This window comes from Aspergillus caelatus (genome assembly GCF_009193585.1).
Source record: "Aspergillus caelatus strain CBS 763.97 unplaced genomic scaffold BDV27scaffold_304, whole genome shotgun sequence".
Taxonomy (NCBI): Eukaryota; Fungi; Ascomycota; class Eurotiomycetes; order Eurotiales; family Aspergillaceae; genus Aspergillus; species Aspergillus caelatus.
This window is the reverse complement of record NW_022475567.1, coordinates 18,009-39,746: the sequence shown is the minus strand read 5'-3', so window position 1 is coordinate 39,746 and position 21,738 is coordinate 18,009. Positions and strand designations below refer to the sequence as shown.

The 21,738-nt window shown below is 49.1% G+C and overlaps 9 protein-coding genes across 9 annotated transcripts; 3 read left to right on the top strand and 6 right to left on the bottom strand.

Moving 5' to 3' along the window:
* Positions 1–30: 30 nt before the first annotated feature.
* Positions 31–555, bottom strand: BDV27DRAFT_163230 (gamma-glutamylcyclotransferase family protein; the record flags this gene model as incomplete). The annotated part of the gene is made up of 1 exon (XM_032073518.1): positions 31–555. A coding segment is annotated over one exon (525 nt), but the record flags the coding sequence as incomplete, so codon positions are not given.
* A 473-nt stretch (positions 556–1,028) lies between these two features.
* On the bottom strand, positions 1,029–2,997 carry BDV27DRAFT_137076 (zinc-dependent alcohol dehydrogenase family protein). The gene is made up of 4 exons (XM_032068918.1): positions 2,720–2,997; positions 2,126–2,649; positions 1,621–2,067; positions 1,029–1,546 (listed from the first exon to the last, which is right to left on the bottom strand). The coding sequence occupies exons 2-4, from the start codon at positions 2,265–2,267 to the stop codon at positions 1,077–1,079; spliced, it is 1,059 nt and encodes a 352-aa protein (XP_031921905.1). The 5' UTR covers positions 2,268–2,649; positions 2,720–2,997; the 3' UTR covers positions 1,029–1,076.
* Positions 2,785–3,258, bottom strand: BDV27DRAFT_150123 (uncharacterized protein; the record flags this gene model as incomplete). The annotated part of the gene is made up of 1 exon (XM_032071176.1): positions 2,785–3,258. The coding sequence occupies one exon, from the start codon at positions 3,256–3,258 to the stop codon at positions 2,785–2,787; it is 474 nt and encodes a 157-aa protein (XP_031921904.1).
* A 572-nt stretch (positions 3,259–3,830) lies between these two features.
* Positions 3,831–5,839, top strand: BDV27DRAFT_63141 (thiamine pyrophosphate-binding protein). The gene is made up of 2 exons (XM_032077152.1): positions 3,831–4,018; positions 4,073–5,839. The coding sequence occupies exons 1-2, from the start codon at positions 3,943–3,945 to the stop codon at positions 5,755–5,757; spliced, it is 1,761 nt and encodes a 586-aa protein (XP_031921903.1). The 5' UTR covers positions 3,831–3,942; the 3' UTR covers positions 5,758–5,839.
* Positions 5,840–6,857: 1,018 nt separating this feature from the next.
* Positions 6,858–9,034, bottom strand: BDV27DRAFT_63137 (putative MFS transporter). Its single transcript, XM_032077151.1, has 3 exons — positions 8,474–9,034; positions 8,366–8,428; positions 6,858–8,320 (listed from the first exon to the last, which is right to left on the bottom strand). Exons 1-3 carry the CDS (start codon positions 8,694–8,696, stop codon positions 7,062–7,064), a joined length of 1,545 nt encoding a protein of 514 aa, XP_031921902.1. The 5' UTR covers positions 8,697–9,034; the 3' UTR covers positions 6,858–7,061.
* A 192-nt stretch (positions 9,035–9,226) lies between these two features.
* BDV27DRAFT_137069 (SDR family NAD(P)-dependent oxidoreductase) lies at positions 9,227–10,604 on the bottom strand. Its single transcript, XM_032068917.1, has 2 exons — positions 10,056–10,604; positions 9,227–10,001 (listed from the first exon to the last, which is right to left on the bottom strand). Exons 1-2 carry the CDS (start codon positions 10,412–10,414, stop codon positions 9,452–9,454), a joined length of 909 nt encoding a protein of 302 aa, XP_031921901.1. The 5' UTR covers positions 10,415–10,604; the 3' UTR covers positions 9,227–9,451.
* Positions 10,605–11,203: 599 nt separating this feature from the next.
* Positions 11,204–12,544, top strand: BDV27DRAFT_169155 (SGNH/GDSL hydrolase family protein; the record flags this gene model as incomplete). Its single annotated transcript, XM_032074963.1, has 4 exons — positions 11,204–11,248; positions 11,297–11,733; positions 11,788–11,898; positions 11,948–12,544. 4 exons carry the CDS (start codon positions 11,204–11,206, stop codon positions 12,534–12,536), a joined length of 1,182 nt encoding a protein of 393 aa, XP_031921900.1. The 3' UTR covers positions 12,537–12,544.
* A 3,215-nt stretch (positions 12,545–15,759) lies between these two features.
* On the top strand, positions 15,760–17,820 carry BDV27DRAFT_137068 (CFEM domain-containing protein). Its single transcript, XM_032068916.1, has 8 exons — positions 15,760–16,074; positions 16,127–16,268; positions 16,322–16,506; positions 16,563–16,599; positions 16,654–16,724; positions 16,779–17,161; positions 17,220–17,287; positions 17,374–17,820. Exons 1-8 carry the CDS (start codon positions 15,976–15,978, stop codon positions 17,679–17,681), a joined length of 1,293 nt encoding a protein of 430 aa, XP_031921899.1. The 5' UTR covers positions 15,760–15,975; the 3' UTR covers positions 17,682–17,820.
* Positions 17,821–19,766: 1,946 nt separating this feature from the next.
* On the bottom strand, positions 19,767–21,152 carry BDV27DRAFT_137065 (purine-nucleoside phosphorylase). Its single transcript, XM_032068915.1, has 2 exons — positions 20,913–21,152; positions 19,767–20,858 (listed from the first exon to the last, which is right to left on the bottom strand). Exons 1-2 carry the CDS (start codon positions 21,048–21,050, stop codon positions 19,791–19,793), a joined length of 1,206 nt encoding a protein of 401 aa, XP_031921898.1. The 5' UTR covers positions 21,051–21,152; the 3' UTR covers positions 19,767–19,790.
* Between the last annotated feature and the right edge of the window lie 586 nt (positions 21,153–21,738).

Sequence of the window (21,738 nt, the reverse complement as noted above, 5' to 3'; positions counted from 1 at the left end):
CCCCCCCCCAATCTGCCTCTCCCAAAGCACCCGATCAAACCTCCCCTCCCACAATGCCCGCGCATCACCAGCATACATAAACACCTTCCCGCCTACTTCCTTCGGCTCCTCCGCACCATCCCGAAAGAATATCCAACAAGAAGCAACTCTATACGCCCTCGTCTCATACTCTGCCAGTTTTTCCGCCTCCTCCTCGGACTTTACAAGGTACGCATACCCCGAAACAACTTGGTCCTGTTTCCCATTGATCAAGGCGGGGTAGTCGCCGCCCCATTTGGCGATGTCGTAGCCGATTAATTCGGGTTTGCGGAGGTCTGGTTCTTCTAGTAGGTCGAGGATATGTTTTAGTTGGGGTGGGTGAGTTAGGGTTCCGTAGGAGAAGTAGTAGATTGGATATGAGGGTGGATATTCGTGTTCGTGTGGCTGTTCGCGTTGTAGGAGGTAGTCTGGTGGTGCAGATTGGAGCATTGTGTAAAATGGGGAGGTTGGGGATTCTTTTGCTGGGAAGAGGCTGGGGAGTTGTTGTTTTGTGTGATTCTCTGGCTTGTGGGACATTTTTGCTAGAAGTTGAGGTGGGTATTCTGTGGAAGGATGAGGAATTATGAGGTGTGATAGAGAATGTCTGTGAGTGACCAGTGTTAGATAGGAGGCAATAATGTAGGTGCCTAGTGGGTTGCCGAGTCGATATACAGGCGGTGCCAACTTGGAACAAACGGTTGGAGGTTTGATAGAAGGTTATTTTAGGCAGGGGGCCAGCTCCTCAGGAGACGAGACTAGAAGAAGTGCTAGTAAGAATGATGTTGGGGGAATAAAGTGTTCAAGGCGCGACCTTGTCAATGGCATTTTGGTCGAGTGGGATTAACAAATGATACTTAGCACAGATACACAATAACAACAACAACAAAGAACCCCTCTTGTTCGTAGTGTTCCTTATTAGTGAAATTATTTTGCTGAACGCATCTCCTTATCTCCACTATATCTACTTAGGAAGTTTCGCCAAAGCGGTCCTCAAGCTGGACGCGATTTGTATCACTTTATTAATTCATGTTCATCCCTATGCCTCTACATATATTCATCTACTTAACCCTAACAACAACCTTCCCAAAATGGCTCCCACTAGCCAAAAACTTAAATGCCTCGTTGGCCTCCTCAAATGAAAACACCTTGTTAACGACAGGTTGAATCTGATGTTTCTCATAGAACCTCACCGCTTCCTCGAATCGATCCTTAGGTCCATTGATGATCCCCTTCAGCGTGACATTCCTCCGCAGCGCTAGCAGGTTCACGTTCGTTCGGTCATCCGGCGCGTCCATCTTGCCGGATACATACCCGATGCAGTTAATCAACCCACCAAAGGCGATGGAGTCAAAGCTCTTCTTCAGAGTCTGGGCGCCACCAACCTCCAGGATGATGTCGGCGCCGTGGTTGTTGGTGAGGCGCATCACTTCTTCTTCCCAGTTGGGATGGGTGCGGTAGTTGATTGTGTAGTCGGCGCCGAGTTCCTTGGCTTGGGAGAGCTTGGAGTCGGAGGAGGAGGTGATAATTACTGGGCTGATGTTAAGCCAGGGATTTTCACAAATAAAACAAAAAGGGTAAGAGCAGCCAGGTCAGCAAACGCACCCTTGGCACCGGAAGCCTTTCCGATTTGCAGCCCGGCAATGGCGACACCGCCGGTTCCCTGCAGCAGGATATATTCTCCGTGTCCTCCGTTCTGTCCCATAGGTCGCATGCCATTGACAGACATCCATGCCGTCACGACCGCAATAGGAAGCGTGGCGGCCTGCTCATCGCTCATGTAGCTTGGCGCTTTGACCAGCGCATGTTCCGGGAATACTCGGTACTCGGCCAAGACCCCATCGAGGGGCAGACCCATCCCCCGCGACAGTTCCTTTTCCGTAACTTGACCGGTCTGGTGGTCAGGGAGGAATGTAGAGAGAACGCGATCGCCGACTTGCCAACTGCGGACGTCGTCGCCGACCTGCGTGATGACGCCGCACATGTCGGAGCATGGCACAATGCTCTCTTCTTGTCCCACGGACTTGTGATGGGTGTACTCGCCATTAGTTACTGAGTCATAGTGTTAGCTCTGGTTTTGAAGCTCCGGCAAGGGATGCGCTAACCGTACCCTCTACGTCGCGGTAATTCAGTGACACGGCATGGATCTCGACGAGGACTTCGCCCTTGCCTGGAGCGGGCTTGGGGGCTTCGGTGAGTTTTAGGGAATCCACTCCCTTCAAGGGAGTCGTCCACTGCTTGATGGATGCCATCGCGGGGTTTATTGGCTGCAAAAATTTCGCAGTTGAAGGGAAATTTCAACTTCAATCTTGGGGAGAGAAGCTTGGAGAATCTCTTTGGAGAAATTCTTTGGAGACGATTAATAATGGTCCCAACGTCACCGTGGGGTGGGTTGCCCCACTGCGCAGAATGCCGAGATCCATCGCGAGTGATTCGTCGTATGGGATAGCATTTTGGAGAAGACATGCCGGCCGCGTGAGAGATTATGGTTGGTCGAGTCTGTCACGTTCGACACGATCATGTGCGGTTGTTTATCTCAGTAGGGCAAAGGGCAATGATGTCGTATTAGTTGATCCCTTCCCAAGGCAATGAATAATAACTAATATATCGCGCATGTTTAGAAGATATAAAGTGCTATGTTGATCTCTGTTAGCTACATTCAAATCAACATCCCAAAATAATGCCGTGTAGAGATGTAACATACCAATTTACGTCAGTTGGTGTTTCACAACTTCGAAAGGACATTTAGCTAAACCCCCTCAATGTCCTTCAGCGAAGGTTTTGATCCTCCTCATAATTGCGAATTGGGACCTCAAGGAAGTCCTCCTCTTGGGGCAACTCAACCCCGTACTCCTTCAAAACTCCCGCAGAGAGCTTCACGTCCCAGGCCTCGAACCCCGTAACGTGTCCTCCGGCGGTGCGATCGTCAGAGATGAAATGTAAATGAAATCCCGCGATGCTGAAGCCATTGCTACACCCAGGTGACCAGAATCCAAAGAGAAGGCCCCGAACATTATGGGCAGATTGTAGTTGCTGGCGCCTCGACAAGTCAAATAGCGGCTGCTGTTCTCTGGGCGGCGCAGGAATCACTCGGAAGGCCACCTGATTGAACACACCGTCCACGCGGACCGAGAGAAAAGAATTCTGTTTTGAGGGAAGAAGAGGGGCAAGTGCCGTGTGTAAGGTTGGCATTGCCAGAGAGGGGAGGCTTTTGGTCAGGGTTGGTTTAAAGTGGGCGATCATGATGGACAGGCAGGTATCCAATTTGCGTTCACGTTGCGCGATCGATTTCCCAGAGTCAAGTGATATATACTTCAACATCGATCATGGCCTTCCTCTATTTAAATGAGTGAGTAACAGCTCCAAGGCCATGGTCACCATGCGCGAGTACCTGGCGAGTAGTTGGTCCGGTATCACGTCAAAACCTGCATCAGAACACTCATGGCCAAGAAATTGATAGGAATCGAGGTTAATGCACCCAGCAAGGGATAGCGGTGAAGAGTCGTCCCTATTTTTTCCGGTTATACTACTAAGAAGCATTAAGATACTGTGTCAAGCTGAAAGTCTGCATGGTGGCAAAGCCATGTTAACCGATTTGGTAAGACTCTTGAGATACCGCCCGAGAGGCTGTTACCCGTTTGGGGAATGAGCTTCACTACTTGATCTCCGCCAAGTGGAGCCCGTCTTTTAGGCCCGCCCCCTTGGTTCTAGTCTTATATCTTCTTTATTCTCGGGCATGCCGCCCACTGTAGGGCGTAGACCACTGTCTTTGTACAGTAGTTCCCCAATAAAGCGCCGGAGGAGTCAGGCAGCCCTGCCCATGTCCCACCATATAAGCAGGCCGGGTGACCCTTGCACTTCCCCCTGTCCTGTCCTATTCTCTGTACACCATTTCATTCTACGTAATGAACTATTATTCCTTATGAGATGGAGGGACTTCTAGGATTTACGGGCGGAGAGATCCTCCACCGACGTCTCATCAGCCACGGTGTGGACCACATCTGTAAGTGACCACCTGTTTAGGACATATGGGCTCCCCGTCTAATTCGTGCCTTAGTTGCACATCCAATGGCAGGGACACTCGCATTGTTCCGGGATGTTTACAATTCTCCTGTTATTCGCTTCATTCCCTCGCGTCATGAACGAGGTGCCGGCCACATGGCTGAGGGCTACGCCAAGGCAACTCGAAGACCGGGTGTAGTCTTTGTGAGCACCGACCCCAGTAGCTCCAACGTAATCAGTCCAATGCTGGATGGCCTTCTGGATGGGACACCTATGGTGGTGATCTGTGGCCAGGTCCCTGCCGCTCAAGAAAACAACGCCCTCCAGCAGGGAAACCCCATGGAACGGCTCGGGGCATGTATGAAATGGCGTGCACGTGTGCAGCGACTCAGCGATTTGCCTAGTGCGATTGATGCGGTATTTCTTCATGCCACCGGCAAACAGCCAGGGCCGACCCTCTTAGACATCTCTTCTGGAATCGGGGAAGCGGTCTTTGACTCGCAAGCCCTGGAGGAGGTACCGAACGTGTCGCTGATGATCGAGAATGTGCATGGGAAAGCTTGCAGCGTTGCCTCGCCAATAGCCGACGCTCACTATCTGTATGAGAGAATTGTCCAGGTGGCCGACATGATTAACCAGTCCAGGCATCCGGTGATCTGTGCAGGAAACGGGGTCCTCGCGTCGCCACGCGGGTGTAAGCTGTTGTCCAGGATAGCTAATAAAGCTCAGATCCCGGTTGCGACCACACTGCTCGGTCTGGGTTCCTTCGATGAAACCCGCGAAGAGGCCTTGCATATGATCGGTACACATGGCGCTCCGTATGCCAATTGCGCGATCCAGAATGCCGACTTACTTATCGTGATCGGAGCCAGACTGGATGAACGCGCAGTGGGGAATGCAGATGGGTTTGCGCCTAAAGCCCTCGATAGGGATGGCGGAGGGAGAGGCATTGTACACTTCGACATCGATGCACGTAAACTTGGGAAAGTCATCGAACCTACAGAGATCATTCTCGGCGACCTATCAGAGACCTTACCCGTTTTACTATCCCTCTTACTTCCCGTGAAAGATCGAGTTCAATGGTTGGACCAGATCCAGCTTTGGAAAAGGCTGTATACCTTGGAAGAGCCGGTAAGAAGGGCAAAACATCGCCCGTCCCCCCAACAGGTTGTGGCCGAGCTCAACCGCCAAACGACTCCCATGAAGAGCAGTATCACCATGACCACCAGCGTTGGTCAGAATCAGATGTGGACGTCCCAACATTTCCGGTGTACACATCCACATTCTCTGATCACTTCTGGCAGCCTGACCACGATGGGATTTGGCGTACCGGCTGCCATTGGGGCCAAGCTAGCCCTCCCCAATCAACAAGTCATTGCCGTGGACGGCGATGCCTCCTTTTGCACCACGATGGAAGAGCTCATGACCGCGTTGCTACATCAAGTACAGATCAAGGTGATTGTGTTTAACAATCGGCAGCAAGTCATTCTGTCTCAATTGCAGAGGGAGTACGGCATGAAAGTTTGCTGTGATTCCCGAATGAGTCCCGACTTCGATCGCTTGGCCAGGAGCATGGGCTGCCAAGGCCAACGATGCGATCGGGTGGAAGAACTGCCAGACGCTATCTACTGGTTGTTACGCTGTCGAGGGCCAGCATTGCTGGATGTGGCCGTAAGTCAGCCTGGAATGGTTTCTATCGCATCCAATGGGACGTCGATGGACACCTTGGTATGGGCGTGATTCTGCGAATTATCACCATGTTTAATATTGTTAGTCCATTGGATACGTTGAATATCCACAAATATAATTTCTTTTTTGACCCATTTGGCCGATGTGCATCACGTCAAGGTAGCACATGCCCTCGTCCTCGTACAAGCCAAGTATACGTCTAGACTCATGCATGTAAGAAATTTGTCACTCTTGCTGTGCTCCCACTTCCACCGGTAACCCAACACAGAAGTTCCTAAATCTGTTAAAGTTAACAGGACTGGTCACAACCCAGTCTTATGTATGGCAGATGACCTAGAGCAAACAGTAGCTGATTTTCCGTAGGGGTTACTTACCAATTGAAGTAGGACGCGGGTCAGAATAGAAGATGGAAATCGGTGGATACCCGAGGATAAACATTTTCGGAAGGAGTCTTTAATTAAAAATCGACAGGTCACATCAAGAGGCTTGCCTCACATGTCATCGAATCTCACTCCTGCCAGAAGCAATGAGATACATAATCTTGACGTGGTTCTCAAGCAAACCGTAGTTCGTATCATACCGAGCGGTGCCACGGTAACATTCCGCACTGACCATCGTGCCAATGTCGACCCGAGACAAGCAATATTAGTAAATAATACGACTCGGTGAGTCGATGGTGGATGAATAGTCCACATTCTCCAGATTCTGCAGATCCGGGGATGAGAGTCTCCCCCACGTTACATGCGGAGAAGTGGAGTGGAAGCTGGAGATATCGTGAGGGGTTTCTTCATCTTGACGATCGTTGACTAATCAGAAATTCTCTCCAACTCAATCACAGTCGTCGCAAGCCTGGCATAACTGGTATATAGATATATAGGTTTCTGTACTAGTACAATCAGCTGGGATCCATCGGTGGGCAACTGCAGTTCAATAGGTGTGGTGTCCGACACAGGCATATTTAGCAACAAGATAACCTTAACTTAAAGCTGGCCGGGATTATTATTTGCGAAGGTTATTGCGAAGCACCGGCGGTTGGATTAGTGTAGTTGGTTTACATTCTGAGAGCCTCGCCCAGTTGCACATACAATAATGGTCAGATGACTGGAACTGAGATCATCACGTGTCTACACTTTTGTATACTCAATATGTGCTGAGAAACCTGCCTCGATAGCAGTCCAAGATGATTTTTCCTAGAAATCTTATGCTTCGTGAAGACTCGTTCAAAAGGACACAACAAGCGATCGTTCCCAGCGACAGCGCCTGGAAATACAAATTCAATAACAGCAAGATATGACCCATGGACACCAACGCTGCAAAATATCAGAGAACAATTTCCATTGCCATAAAGCGATCAATCAAAGAAACCACCGGAACTCAGGACTGGCCGGACCATCCCTCAACCTTTCGGTGGGCACATCCTGCGCCTTAACCGTCACTCCATCCCTCCGGTCGCGCCTCTTATTATCAAACCACATATAAGCCCCCAGGCACCCTGCCAATGCGGCGCCGGTAGCCCCGAACGCCCCGACCGTGATCAATGCCGGCATGTACTTGGGCTTATCTTGACTGCGGAACACGTTACTGCTTACCAGACCCATCAAATTGGCCAGTGGCACGCCGATACTGGTGAGTAGCACACGGCGACCTTCGTGCGCGATGTTGTTGTTGTACCATGTACTCAGCAACACAGACGGGGCGGAAGTCCCCCAGGTCATCATGAATGTTGCGAAATACGCGACGCGAATCTGAGCTTGCACGTCATTGATGGACGCGTAGATCATGAAACCGGCGAATGTGAGTAGAAAGCCAAGGACGATAAACGGCGAGCGGAGACGAGCTCCATCGGAGCAGAATGCCAGGATCAGTAGCATGACGGCACCGGTAACGTTTGGAGCGACTGTGTATAGGTTTGTCTTGACGGTGCTATAGCCAAGTCGCTGGACAATCTGGGGTAAGAATAGGGCGACACCTTGGATGGGGACTCCGAGACAGATTTCAATGCAGAGGAATACGTAAGTACTGAAATGCTTGAAGATGCCGAGGGCTTCGCGGAGGCGAAATTCTTCGTTCACTACCGCGCTCGAATCGACTTGGATGCGATGCAAGGCAAGGGCTTTCTCGTCGTCTGAGAGGAACTTGGCTTCCGATGCGCTGCGGGGGAGGTACCAAAATGCGAAGATGGAGAAGAGTACAGTTACTCCGCCCTCAATGATGAAGAGATAGCGCCAGTTGGGAATGCTGGAGTGTTTGATCTGGAATACGCCGAATGCGATCAGGCCGGAGAAGGCATTGGCGATATTGGATGCCGCGTAGAAGATGGCTAGTCGTCGGGCGAGCTCACCGCGACGGTAAAAGGTCGTCAGGTAGTAGATCACTAGCGGGAAAAATGCTGCCTCGGACATTCCTAGGAACCACCGGAGTGTAAACATCCCACCAAAATTCTTGGTCGCAGATGATAAGAGGGTGAAAGAGCCAAAGCTAAACATGAGGATGGGCAGCACTCTGGCCGGGCTATACCGTTTGCCCAGCATCGCGAACGGTGGCGCAAAAATGACATATGGGACAAAGAATATGGACAGGAGGAGGTTGTATTGGTTGGGTTTGAAGTTGAGATCTATTCAATTAGTTTAAGATAGTGAATATTCGAACTGGGCCATACCTTCGCTCATATTATCGGTTTCGGCATTTCCCAAATTCCCTTTATCCAAAGCATTGAACAGATCTAATTCATCAGTATGGACTTCATAAAATTCTTGTTGAGGCTTACACATAACGGCCAGTATTGGAAGCAATCGCAGATCAAATCGACGGCACAAAGCTCGCTCCGCCTTATGATCAACCACTCGGACTACATCTTCGACTACACCTGGCGCAGATGCATAGGCACCCAACTTGTTAGTACCGTTATCATCTAGTGAATGATTCCGTCCAGCGGACTTGAACGTATCATGTCGCTCCAGGTCAGATGAAGGAACACTCTTCGACGCCATGATCCTGCCGCCAGCGGTGGGAAAGGAAGATGGGAGAGGGAGGGAAGAGAAGAACGGGCAAACAACAGAGTCGACCTGATGTAAGGGGTGCAGATTGTTCAAGTTTTTGTGACCCTCGCAAACGCTGCAGGTTTTAAAAAGCTTCTCCTCACATTGTCATGCAGGTCGGAAGGCAGAGTATCATCGTCATGGGCGATAAGCGCAGCAGGGTCGCAACCTTACCAGAAGAAGACGATGATAAGCGACTGTAACTCCTGTGCCTTGACCTCCAAAGGGCCAAAGACGGAGGCCACCCCCACGCTAACCTCCGCATCTCTCTCGTTGCTGCACGAATGCGGCGATCGTCGACGTTACATAGGTTGCATTGGCCGACGTCTCGGCGCCGCCGTGATTTGGTATCTTATCAATTGGAATGCTGTCGGCAACTTAATCTTGCTAGTACGGTACTACCCTCGGCAGTGTCTTACGCCGTGTAATAAATCCATTCGATGCCTGTTAACTTTCTAGTGACGAGATATTTTGAGGGTTGCGTCCGTTCTTATTGTTCTATGGGTGAATAATTGACTCTCTCATTCACTTGCGTCTTAGGGTTTGTGTCCAAAAGCGGAAGTAGATCCAGTGATTAAATGGAGCCCGATGGCCCAATAAGCCTTTACACTCTTTACAACATCCCGAAACGCCAACAACGTTTGATTGTATTACGCCCAGTACATACTAATAATCCGTCCAAGTTGCTCAAAACATAATGTACCAACTTACTTCCTCCGTTGCTCAGCATCAGCACGAATGCCTGCTTCCGCCCGTTCCTTCCAACTCGCCTCCCAGCGAGATAATGCCGGTCGCCCTTCCACAATATCATCGCTAGCCCACTGCATTCTAGCCTGATCCAATGGCCAATCGGTCTCCCCATCGGGGCAGATAATATAGAACGATCCCTTCTCCACTCCATCGGCCAGTACCTCTGCAGCTTGACTAGGGTACCACGCCCCAGCCATCTTCTTCACACTTTCCTCCGGTCTAGGCCCAACATTCCCCATCAATCCAGTCCAGGTCCACCCAGGGACAAACAGATGTGCAGATATATGTGCAGTCGCGGGATCCGACCGAAGATCATGAGCAAGGTGCTCCGTAAGGCTCTTGATGGCGGCCTTGGAGGCATTGTATGCTGGAACACCACCTCCTGGGGGGTTTGTGATTCCTTGCTTGGAGCCTGTGATAACGACGGATTTAGGTGTGTCGGTTGACAGAAGCAATGGAAGAATGGCTTCGATGCCGTTCAGCGGTCCGAAGACATTAGTGTCGAATGTCTGTTTCAATCAGCCCAGCCCCCGAGCTTCAAAACACAACACAGTTGTACAGACCTTCTTCCATGACTCTACATCTGTCCATGGCTTCAATTTTCCTTCATACTGACCCTGCGCTCTCTGTGGCCTTGCCGCATTCAAGAAGACGAGATCCACTCCACTGAATGCCGACTTGATGGAATTTGCAACTTCAGACCACCTTTTCTTATCACCAACATCGATCTCGTACGACTCGGTCTTGAGAGAAGGATCAACAGCAGCGAGTTCATCTTTCGCTTTGTGAAGGTTGGCAGCATCGATATCGAGCAGCGCAAGGTGCATACCCCGACTGCGGCAGAGCTTGGCGGTCGCGAAACCGATTCCGGAGGCCGCGCCGGTTATGAGCGCGGTTTTCTGGGCTTGGAAGACAGACATGATAGCTTTTGTCTATATTGACTAACGCTCAGTGCGACAGATGAAACTTGGTGGCTTGGGAGAAGAGGAGGCATTTATCTTCTGATTGTTCCCCGCTTCATCACGGAGTTTGCGGAGATAACTGTGGACCAGCATAAGCAGTCATAAAGTCATGCTCTGTAGAAACTATTTTTATACCTGTGGAGTGGATCCTCCATCTAGTAAATGTGCTATGATATAGTTACTATGCATTATAAAAGTGAACAATTCTATCTGTAGGTGTGGGCTGTATTTACATCCCGATTAGGGTACTACTACCCCAGGAAAAGTTCATGCCGATTATTTGCGGAGAAACAATCACCGTGTCGATCACAGATTTACCGGTAGCGACGTGTAAGGAGACCAAACCGGATTTTTTAACCAGCTTTTACTGGTTCTTCGAATGATATATGCAAAAGGAGGCGCCATTTACCCGGTTTAGCCGGTTCAAGCTTCTGGAAATCCGGGGGAATGGAGATTTAGCGGCTTCGCGGTGTACAATAGGCTTGAAGATTTACCCCAAGATTTCTAGTTTCTAAGTATATATAGGCTACTCAAGCTTTGACGGTAGAGTATACGACGAGCACATACTGTGTAGCAGATATCACTGTTCGAACATCGATCATGTTACTACATATTTTCCATCGCATTCTTTCTGTTCTCCTCCTATTTCGCATAGCCTGGTCCTATCCTCTTGATTCATCGATAGACCGACGCAACAATGCAGGCTTCCTCAATTCGGACACCCACTGGGTTAGCATATGGACAGCCATGCCTCAGTTGACTGAGCCAGCCAATCTACCTCAACCTCCATATGTATGAAGCACTCTCGGAGACCCTACATTCAGTCTCTAATGCTGTTAGAACTCCTCAACATCCATCTTTCAAAACACTACCATCCGCCAGACCATTCGTGTCACACAACCAGGTCATGAGATTCGCTTACGCTTGTCCAACGCATTCGGCCTTGAAGATCTTTCAATTACCAAGGTTGCCATCAGTCTACCCGTAGACCAGAAGCTCGGAACGAGTGCGATCCAGCGCAATACCACGAAGGATGTTCTCTTCAGTGGTGTCGTGGACACAATCATCCCGAATGGAGGACTAGTCGTTTCAGACCCAATTGCACTCCCAGTAAAAGTGCAAGATGCGCTCACTATCGACATCTATTTGCAACAGGGTCAGAGTGGAGGTGCTATCACCTCCCATCCAGGAAGTAGAACAACATCATGGATGACCTTGGGTGATTGGGTCGGAAAGCAGAACCTAACAGATCCTTCAGTGGAGAGTGTCGATCATTGGTTAGTAGCCGTGCTTGCACTACCCCGTTGCATATGGGACTGACAGCCTGTTAGGTATTTTATCAGCGCCATTGAAGCTCTCCTCCCATCCACGAGTCACAGCTGTGCAATCATCGGCGACAGTATCACGGACGGACGAGGAAGCGACACCAACAAGAATAACCGGTGAGCAACAGACTTAGTATAACGACCCAAGCAAGGCTAATGAATCCAGTTGGCCCGACCTTCTCCTAACCCGCATGCAACAAACCCCGACAACCAAATCAATCGCTCTTCTAAACCAAGCAGCAGGAGGAAACAGAATCCTTGCAGATGGGCTCGGTCCAAACGTGATCAGTCGCATTGACCGCGACGCCCTAGCTCAGTCCGGCGTCCGATACGCCATTGTCTTTGAAGGCGTCAATGATATTGGAGTCGCTGATGCCGATCCAGAGGTCCAGAAGAAGATTGGCGATAGACTTATTGTCGCGTATCAGCAGATTGTGACTCGTCTCCACGCATCTAGGATTCCTGTGTTCGGGGCGACCATAACTCCCTTTGGAGCGCCGGGTAATGCTTCTGATGTACAGCCCTACTCGAATCCTATCAGGGAGGACACGCGTCAGAGAATTAACGATTGGATAAGGACAAGTGGTGTGTTTGATGCTGTTCTGGATTTTGATGAGGTGCTTAGGGATCCTGAGGTACCGGCACAACTTGCGGATAAGTACGATTCGGGCGATTACCTACACCCGAATGTAGCGGGATATCAAGTCCTGGCGGACTATTTCCCTTTGGACTTATTTGAGGAATTCAGAAGCTAGGGCTAGAGCTAACACAAATATTAACAAAGAGCTAAGGCTATTACTGAGTAAAGCTGATGGAAACCAGGCTTCAATGACCAGATTACAGCTGAAGGAAGTACTTAGCTCAGTATCAGTCTTGATAGTCTGCCGGGAGATATTGTTCCTTATGTAAGAGCGCTGAAATATCTTCCTACCTTTGGCAGTAATCAGCTTTCACGCGCCTAATTGTGACCAGGTTTGGAGCAGCCATAGTCTTGAACGGACTCAGGGCAATATAGGGCTCGTTGCAATGAATATTTGGCTAAAGACCTTTAATTACGATTACCGATCCAGTCGTGATGGTCATGTCCGTGTTATTTTTCATCCAGGCTCAAGTATGCAAGGGACTGTGCTGCAGACACCAATGCTGTTTCACCACCAGGATGGCCGAATTGAACAGTCCTGAGTGGAGATTCGCTATCCAGCAGGAAAGGTACAGTCTCAAGGTAGTCAGACCGAGCCATCATCTGCATTGATATGGTATTTTTCTAGAAGTATGCGAACAGCGTCGTCACTATATCCTCATCAAATTAGCCACGGTACCTCCAAAGGTTTCTCGACGTATTATTCCAAGATGGCAACGTCATTTCGCTTCACAATTTTGCCCAAAAGTGCTCTGTAAGGGGATAATCATACTAGTAGGACGGGATTGTCGGTGTCGAGGGCTAACGTATCCTAACTTTCATCCTTGGTGCAACCTACTATATGGCATATGGTTGTGCTTCGGTCGCAGTACTCTTGTCATATTCTATTAGACTGGTTTGCAATGTGATTGAAGTATTATACACAGCTGTGGAGAGAAAAAAAGATATTTAGTAAAGAGGGACGGTCGGTGGATAGTAATGTTCAATGATATATATTTGATACTATACCGATATATGACTTCGTCGTGATACTCGAAACTGCAAATGGCCAAATATGGCTTCGATATTTTATGTTTCCATGTGCTACAGCAGAGCAGTATATCCAGCTATCAATAAATTGGTAAGTAGAACTCTTATGGAGATGTTTTCATTGATGAAATAGAAAATCATTCGAATGTTCAATATCTTTGCTCTGTTTGTTGCGAAGATGCCAAATCCTCACCGCCTCTGTAGGAAACCGGTTTTTCAGCTGGAGCGATGGAGAACTCCGGCGGACCGTATAGACCCTAATGGTAATTGCGGACTATCTATAGTCCGGATTATATGGTTACGTAAAACGCCATATCACGTGAGTCAGGAATGGTCTGACCGGATGAGGTTTAGTGTAAAACATGAAACGGCTGCTGCCCCAAATCCTCCTGCCAACTCCTTTAGGATTGAGCTTTGACACAGCCAATGTCTAGCATAGAGGTCCTCCAATCTCTTCCATACTCATGCTCGATACTCGATGCTCCATATTGACACGCATTTGGCCAAGTCTCATGTTTGATCCGTGCGGATGCGTAACGGTGTCGCGTGGCATTGAGGCTTACCTAGAGAGATCGATCACTGGCATATATATGGGTCTGATGATACATATGGTATGCAGCACGGCCATATGCGAGCCATGGATATGATTCCTGGGGTTATTCCGGAGCAAAAACGTTTCCCATGCTTATTCTATATACGGAGCGTGTAGAACGTGGCGCCCCCCTATTATTGATCTTGGCGATTTGGCGTCTATGACTATCCCCTCTACCTGCCTCTATTTGTGGAAATAGGGATGGGTATTCCGTATTAGTTGAGATGCAGCAGTGGCTGGCCCTCCATGACGCGCTAATCGAGGCGATGTCTGCTCATTTTGTCCTTAATCGCACAGGGAGACACGAGATTGGGTTCGCTATTATGAAACTCCAACCGTCTCCGAAAGCCACCGCGTACATTACATGTTGGTCGGAACTAGCACTTTGATATCTAGCAACCATTATGCATCTTCTAATTTTATCCTTGTCAAGAAAATAGAGTTGCATGTCATCAGAAGCTTAACAAAATAAGGGTATTAGCAGGGTTACATTCGGTTACGTAGTCCTTGCAGAGTTTTTCCTTTTGCAGAGGCTGGGAACCAGGGAAACACGTTGAGGTGTGGAGAAATCGAGATAGAGCAACCAGCATAGCAAATTGCACATAATTAAACTAGCCAGTTAGGCGATGGATAAACGTAAAGCTATGTTGGGCCCACTGTCTACTTTTTTCCAAGCGGAGCGCATCAAGGTTGGCAGTACCCTATCATGGCCTGCGGTCGGATCACTGACAGATGCTAGAATGGAGTTTACTAGGCTTCCGGGTATGCTTCGCGAAATGACAATTAGATGTCATGGCAATGGCCCCTGCATGGAATAACTGCAGGGACGAGAGAAGCACCAGGGCTTCAGGGGTATGACAAGTCGAATTCGGACATATGGTCGCTCGGGCCCAAAAAAAGAAAAACAAATAACCAGTAGTCTATTGCTAGGCCGGCATGAATTCCAATAACTGCATGCAAGATTATTCTACTTAACTCTTCACGTATTCTTACTGACGGGGCCAAGGGGCCAAGGGGCCAAGGGAAGTTTATAGCAGCACTAAGTACCGTAATCTAGCGATCGTCCCCTTTACACGGCAAATGGTCTATGGATGGCGGACCGAGTCGAAATGGTAGTACTGCTAATTCTGTCGTAGGAGCAAGTTTTGGGTGGAGCGACGCTGAAGGGGAACCAAGTGGGTATGCTCAGTAAGGGGGGAGCGGCGGTTGAGCCTGTGGAGGCGAAAGTACCGGTTCGGAGATGCCCAGAGATGGACTGCATTCCGGTATCATCGCATGCTTTGCTCGAAAAGGCATTTTTGTTTTTTGCGCAGTCAGTTTCAGGTAGAAGCCACCGCCACGAAAAGACGTCTAACAAACAACTTTATTTAGGGTTACCGCCAGATCCCCGTGCAGGTCGACAAAGGCCTTGTAGGTACGATACGAGTTTGACCGACCCACCTAAACTCTTGGGCCGGCAGTCGCACTAGATGTCAAAACCGTACATGTCGACTGCCGATCTAGTGTTTCGGGAAATTGGACTCGATCCCCGTCGACCTTAACATTCGCGAATCATGGAAGGATCTGATTTGGACTACCGTTGCGGTCCAATACCGGACCGTACCCCGAAATACCAAGAGTCCCCGACTGGATGAAATGTTGAAAGGCCCTCGGAAGGTCTCCTGTCTGGCTTGGACGCTAGATGACGATCTGCCCACCTAGCCATCTTGGGCTCTTGTGAACGGGTCGGAGGATCAGTTAGGGTAATTTTTGCTGAGGATCATTGCACATGCCGAGTGGACCACTGCATCAAAGCTTTCCAACTGGGACTTTCATTTTCGACTCCATATTAGACAGCGGTTCCCCTCCACGGGGCGTTCTGTAAAGAATGAACTTGATCCCACTCTGCTTGGCCCCCGCCCCTACTGTTCCTGGGGAATAATATCACTTCAGAATGAATTTGCGTCGGATACTGCTTCTGGCCTCAGTAACGCTGGCAGCTGGGGCTGCGGCTGCAAGTTCAGAATCAGAAGATACATTACCTGAGTGCGCGGTATGGTGCGGGATTGTAGAATCCTGAAGTACTCCTGCTGACCCCCTCATAGGTAACCTGCCAGAGCCAGTTAATCGCCGATAATTCGACGTCATGCGCATCTACCGATACAACATGCCTTTGCGGCGACGCTACATTTCAGAGTAACATGACCGATTGTGTTTCAACAAGCTGTACTCCAAAACAGACCCTCCGTATGTATCTAGAGTTATATCGCAAACTCTGTCGATGCCTAACTGTCTTGCAGTCACCACCCGACTCAGTAATCGCCAATGCGGCATAGCTCCCCATAAGGGACGTCCGGAACTGGATTCAGCCACACTCGTTCCTCTCATTTTTTCTACGCTTCTTTTCGCCAACAGAATTGCTGCTAAATTCATGGGCCTTGGTGGTGGCTGGGGTCCAGACGATTACACGATTATCGTGGCATATGTGAGGCTTATCATCGCTCCCATGCAGGTTAGGACTTTCGCTAAGACATATTTTAGGGCCTGGCGGTAGCCATATTCGGCGTCAATGCAACGAGTAAGCTTAAAACCTGTGAATCACGGATTGCTCCAGGCTAACTTTCAACCCTAGTGATCCATTATGGCTTTGGGCAGAACATGTGGGACATAACTCCACTGGACAACATCACAATAGTGCTCAAGGTTGGTTTTTACTTGCTTGCACCGCAACCCGGCCACCTGACTGATTTTTGGTAGTACTTCTTTGCCTTTGTTATATTATATAAGACGCAGATTTCGCTGGCGAAAATCTCCGTGTGTCTGTTCTTATTGAGAATCTTCCAGTCGAAACTGTTCCGCTATGGAGCGTACACGATCATCGGATTGAATGCTGCGATCGGAATCACCTGGGTGTTTACTGATTCCTTGCGGTGTATCCCGGTTCACCTGTCCTGGGATCAATGGGCGACTGGCGAGCAAGGGACGTGTGTCAACTTCATCGCGGTTACATTCGTCAACGCCTACGTCAATATCGGGGTGGATACGGTCATGGTGCTCATGCCAGTCTACGAGGTTTTTAAGCTGAACTTGTCTGCGCGCAAAAAGGCCGGTGTCAGCGTTATGTTCGCAATGGGTCTTGTGTAAGTCATATCCGTCCTCTGTGCCTCTAATACGCGTACTGATAACAATGACGGACAGTCTGACCGGTGTTGCAATTGCCCGAGTGATTGTCTTCTGGTTCAACCGCTGGAATACCAACCCTACTGGTACGTACTATTAATTACTCAACTCCGACGCCTTTCGAAAGCATAGGATCTATTCAGCGGGACTAGAACTAACTGTATGACTTCAGTCCAACTTCAACCGATCGTGCACTGGTCGGTCATCGAAGTCCACATCGCTGTTATGTGCGCCTGTCTCCCAACATTCCGAGCGATGCTTGTGCATATTTTCCCCAAAGTGCTCGGCAATTCCAGTGACCAGTCCTACTACGAACAGAGGAACACGCCCAGCAAACCGCCCACATTCGGCTCCGCCCAAGCGCTCAGCAAAAGCCATATTAACAAGACGGTTTCCTACTCGGTCGACTACGGGGCGAATAAGAGGCCCCAGAGACACAGTTTCGTGCCGCTGGTTGAAATGGATCCACACGACCATTGACTTTGGGCGGGGAATTCGGTCTCAGCCGAAATTACCTGGGAGTTGTGTTCTTGCCTTCTCCGTACATTTTTAGATTTCCTTTGTTCATTACCTATCTATTCATGTATTTATTATAATACGGGGAGGGGGAAGAAGCTCCTTATCCGGAGTCCCACTCTATATGAACGAGCTAATGCCAAAAAAATATTCCAAGCGATTTCCAGTTTTATGCTGCGTTTCCGGTTCAATCCGAACAACCCTACGCCAGATGTTTTTATGTTTAGAAAGTAAAACAGTGAACCATGGTTCTTCATGTCTAGGTCTCTGTATCACGTCCAATTAAAAATTCTAGCCTGACATGTACTACGGAGTACCGCACTTATCAAGACATGACATATCTAACATTGGAAAAAAAGAACTCACTTTTTAAACAAATCACAAACCCTCCCCGTGGCAAGGATCAGTGCAGAAATAATCCCCCTAGAATCCCTCTAGAAACCGCCACCCATGTGGAACCAACACTCGCTTAGGGCAAAGTCCGCCGTCAAAGCCCGCGGAAAAGTCAGACCTTCATTAAACCCTTTTTAAAATAGCAAACGGCCACCGCCAAGTGCCAAGTTATGTATCTTTCTTGTGGGACTAATGAATTCTAAATCTTTAGGTCCTGCTTGGCAACAAAACAGGAACCAGACCATTGGGACTTCTTTCTTAGTGTTCTTTTCTTTTTTATTTTCTTTTTTTATTCTTTGTTTTTATTGCAAAAAACCTCTCGCCTCTGACATTTGCCGATATAGATCCTACGTTACATTCATCGGGATATATTTCCTTCCTGTTAGCAACTTCAACTGGGTCATAGGGTAAACTGGTTCCATGGATACAGTCCCTTCCCGGTGTCCTGTAGCGTAGTGATCTGCACTTCTCTGCCGCTGCCATGGGACAGTACTTTAGGTACGCCGTACACCGTCCAGTGATAAGGAGAACCAGCTTCCCAAAGCAGACCCATCTTCGCCGAACAGACCCTGGAACTAAACTAGGGCCTTTTCTATGCCTTACTCTTTTCTGTAGATAGAAGTCAAAGGTACGGTACGTACCGAATACCGACTACCTCGGGCACGCTACAGAAGACGAAGAAAATCGGGTGATCGTGCTGCTTTCTTCTAGACTCCTGAATATCGCGTGATCGTCTTGTAGATCTCCTTTTCTTTCTTTCTTTTCTTTCTTTTTTTTTTTTTTTTTTCCAGCCCCCTTTTCCTTTCTGCAGAGAATGTAGCTAATGCATCTAGAATCCTATTCTTCACCGCAAATTCACATCTTCCCTTGGGATCAAACCTAAACCTAAGAGTAGACTAGAGAGTAGTGTGAAGAGTCTATTGACTCGGCAGTCAAAATTGACTTCGCTCCCCCAACCAACAATCTACCGCGTGTTAATTAAAAGAGAAAAACTATTTTTGGATGACAGGTCAGATATTTAATTTATAAGTGATATTTGACGTACGGAGTACTTAAGACAGGTTACATTAATTGCATCTCTTGGTTTCGTGGCAATGCACATAAGAAAACCTTTCCGGAGATTAAAGCGGACGGTACTCCGTGTGTACCCGTAATGGTATTCCATGAGCCCCCATGATGAATATTCAAAAGAATTACCCGAGACTGCCGAGGTTCATTGCATTGCATACTTTAATCAACACTGATTGATATACGTACACCACGTATAAGGAACGCGGGTTATAGTGGGGAAGGTGTTCTTGCTTCCCATGGATGTGTGAACTGTGGTCTGATCCCCTTGGTGTTGGAACTTGGGTCAGGGTTCTGTTCGATTGTGGATGATGAACGAGACCCTTGGCGTGATTTTTCATGTTATGTCGGGGTCCACTTCCCTGAGGAATTTAGTCTTGTGAGTACTGTATTGGCATTTGTGCAACTTATTCAATTTATTCTTTTTATGGGAGTTCTCCATGGTTATTATACATTCATGCATTCATCGACGTTGATAGGTAAAGTAAGCGAGGAGCTATCTTAAGGATAATTGCCTCGCGGAGATTAAAAAAAAAAAAAAAGTTAGATATTATGCTAACGTAAATTCATATCGTACAGATTTGACGAATTGTCCGATCTTGCGATGAAGGCTTAAACCAGCATCAGGCCGCGACGGACGAGTCCTCTCTTAGTGATTGCACCGGCATCTGCGAGCGCCTGCTTACGGCCGGGTCCGAAATCCGGGGTGCCGCCGAGGGTACCGAAGATGTCGCCAATGTAGTTGGAGGGCTTGACACCGGCCTTGAAGGTCGTGTTCCAGCCGTTCAGGATACCGTTGACGACCTCGATACCGGCGTTGTACAGGTTCTTAATGGAGGGCTCGAAGCCACCGGCATCGACGTAGCGGAGGTGCTGGAGGGCAGACTCGTCGGGGTGAGGCTGGTCGAAGTTGGAACCGGTGCGCATGACGATGATACGGGAGAAATCGGTGAGGTTGCGGGCGGAAGTGCGCAGCAGGGCCTGCAGGGTTGCGTTGTCCTCCTGGGCGCTGGTGCAGTACTTGCCGGTGCCGTTGGTCCAGACCTCGGTGGTGTTGTCGAAGGCCTCGCTGAGCAGCTTGCCGCTGTAGTAGACGTCCGTGGTGGCGACGTCGCATTTGAGGACGGAGGGCGCCTTGGTGGCGGCTTCGTAGCCCTCGGCGGTGTACTTGCTGCGGTATTCCTTCGCGGAGTCGGAGTCGGAGAGGTTGGCCTTCTTGGCGAAGGAGGCGGCCAGATCGCGCAGATCGGCATTCACCTCGAAGACTTCGGTGCCATAGATGCTGGTGGGGTATTGGTCGGGGGCGTAGGCACCCTGGGGGAAGTAGCTGGTGGTGAAGTTGTCGGGCAGTTCGCGGAGATCGATCTCGTACTGCAGGGCAACCTGGATTGCATATCTGGCGAAGGTGGCACTGCCAATGGTGGCTACCTTGGGGTTGACACCGGCGATACCGGCAACGAGGAAGTAGGTGTGGGTGAGGTCAAAGAAAGGGTGGAGGGCAATGGATGAGACTGTGATGGCGGCGTTGATCTCTCCCTCTCCGGTGATGAGTTGACAGACGCTGTAGTCGGCAGTACAGTGGACATCGGGGAAGACGGGTGAGGCACCGGGAATTGTGATGTTGTGAGCCAGGAGGTCGAATTCGGGGATTCCCCACCAGGCAGCGGCTTCGGGTTCAAACTGGTAAGATGTTAGGATTGTCCATCTCCAATTACCTCACGCAAGGGGTCGTACCATGGACACGATGAACACCTTAGGGGCGGCCTTCTTGGGGGCTTGAGGCACGGAGCGTTGCCATTTGGCAGGGTTGGCAGCTGCCAGGCAGCTGCTACTAAGGAGCAAGCCAGTGGTGATGGTGTTGAGAAGCTGCATGGTGCGAATGGCTTGCAGATTATTTGCTGGGGCCGTATCAATTGCGCGGGGCAGGCCTTTTATATCGCACGTTCTCTGTGCGTCTAGGTACCCTTTCCCAATCTTTTTTTTTTTTTTTTTACTTTTTTTCTCTCCTTGCCTTGTATCCATCGGCAACCGCCGATCAGTGCCGAGAGCGATAGACTATCATATCAAAATGCCCTTATCAGGAAAGATCAGCACCAATAGCGGGGATTGGTCTGCAAAAATCGCGATAACAGGCCAATGATATCTTTCATGGGGTCCTTTATCGGTGCTCAGCTCGACAATTTCCACGGTAATGACGTTACTTAGTTACTACGATATATTGATGCCCCCCACTGCATTTGGCATATTTGTAAGATGTAGCGCATATTCTCAGCGTAGAGTAGAGCACGACTTGTCTGTGCTGGATTGTAGAGTAACATGGCGCGCTTTGGGGATTCGGGATAGAGGAAACGAAACGTAAAAGAATGCTTGTGTAGGTATAGGGTTAGTTCCGAGAGTGTATCTGGCCCACATTTGCACCAACTTCGAGAAAAATATTCGGAGGCCGCGGATAGACTTCAATGGGGCTATTTAGTTAAAAAAACCCATTGTTGTTGACAAAATATTGTTGTCAAAAGAAGGAGCATTAATTCAATCTTACTCACGTCCATGCTTTTCTATC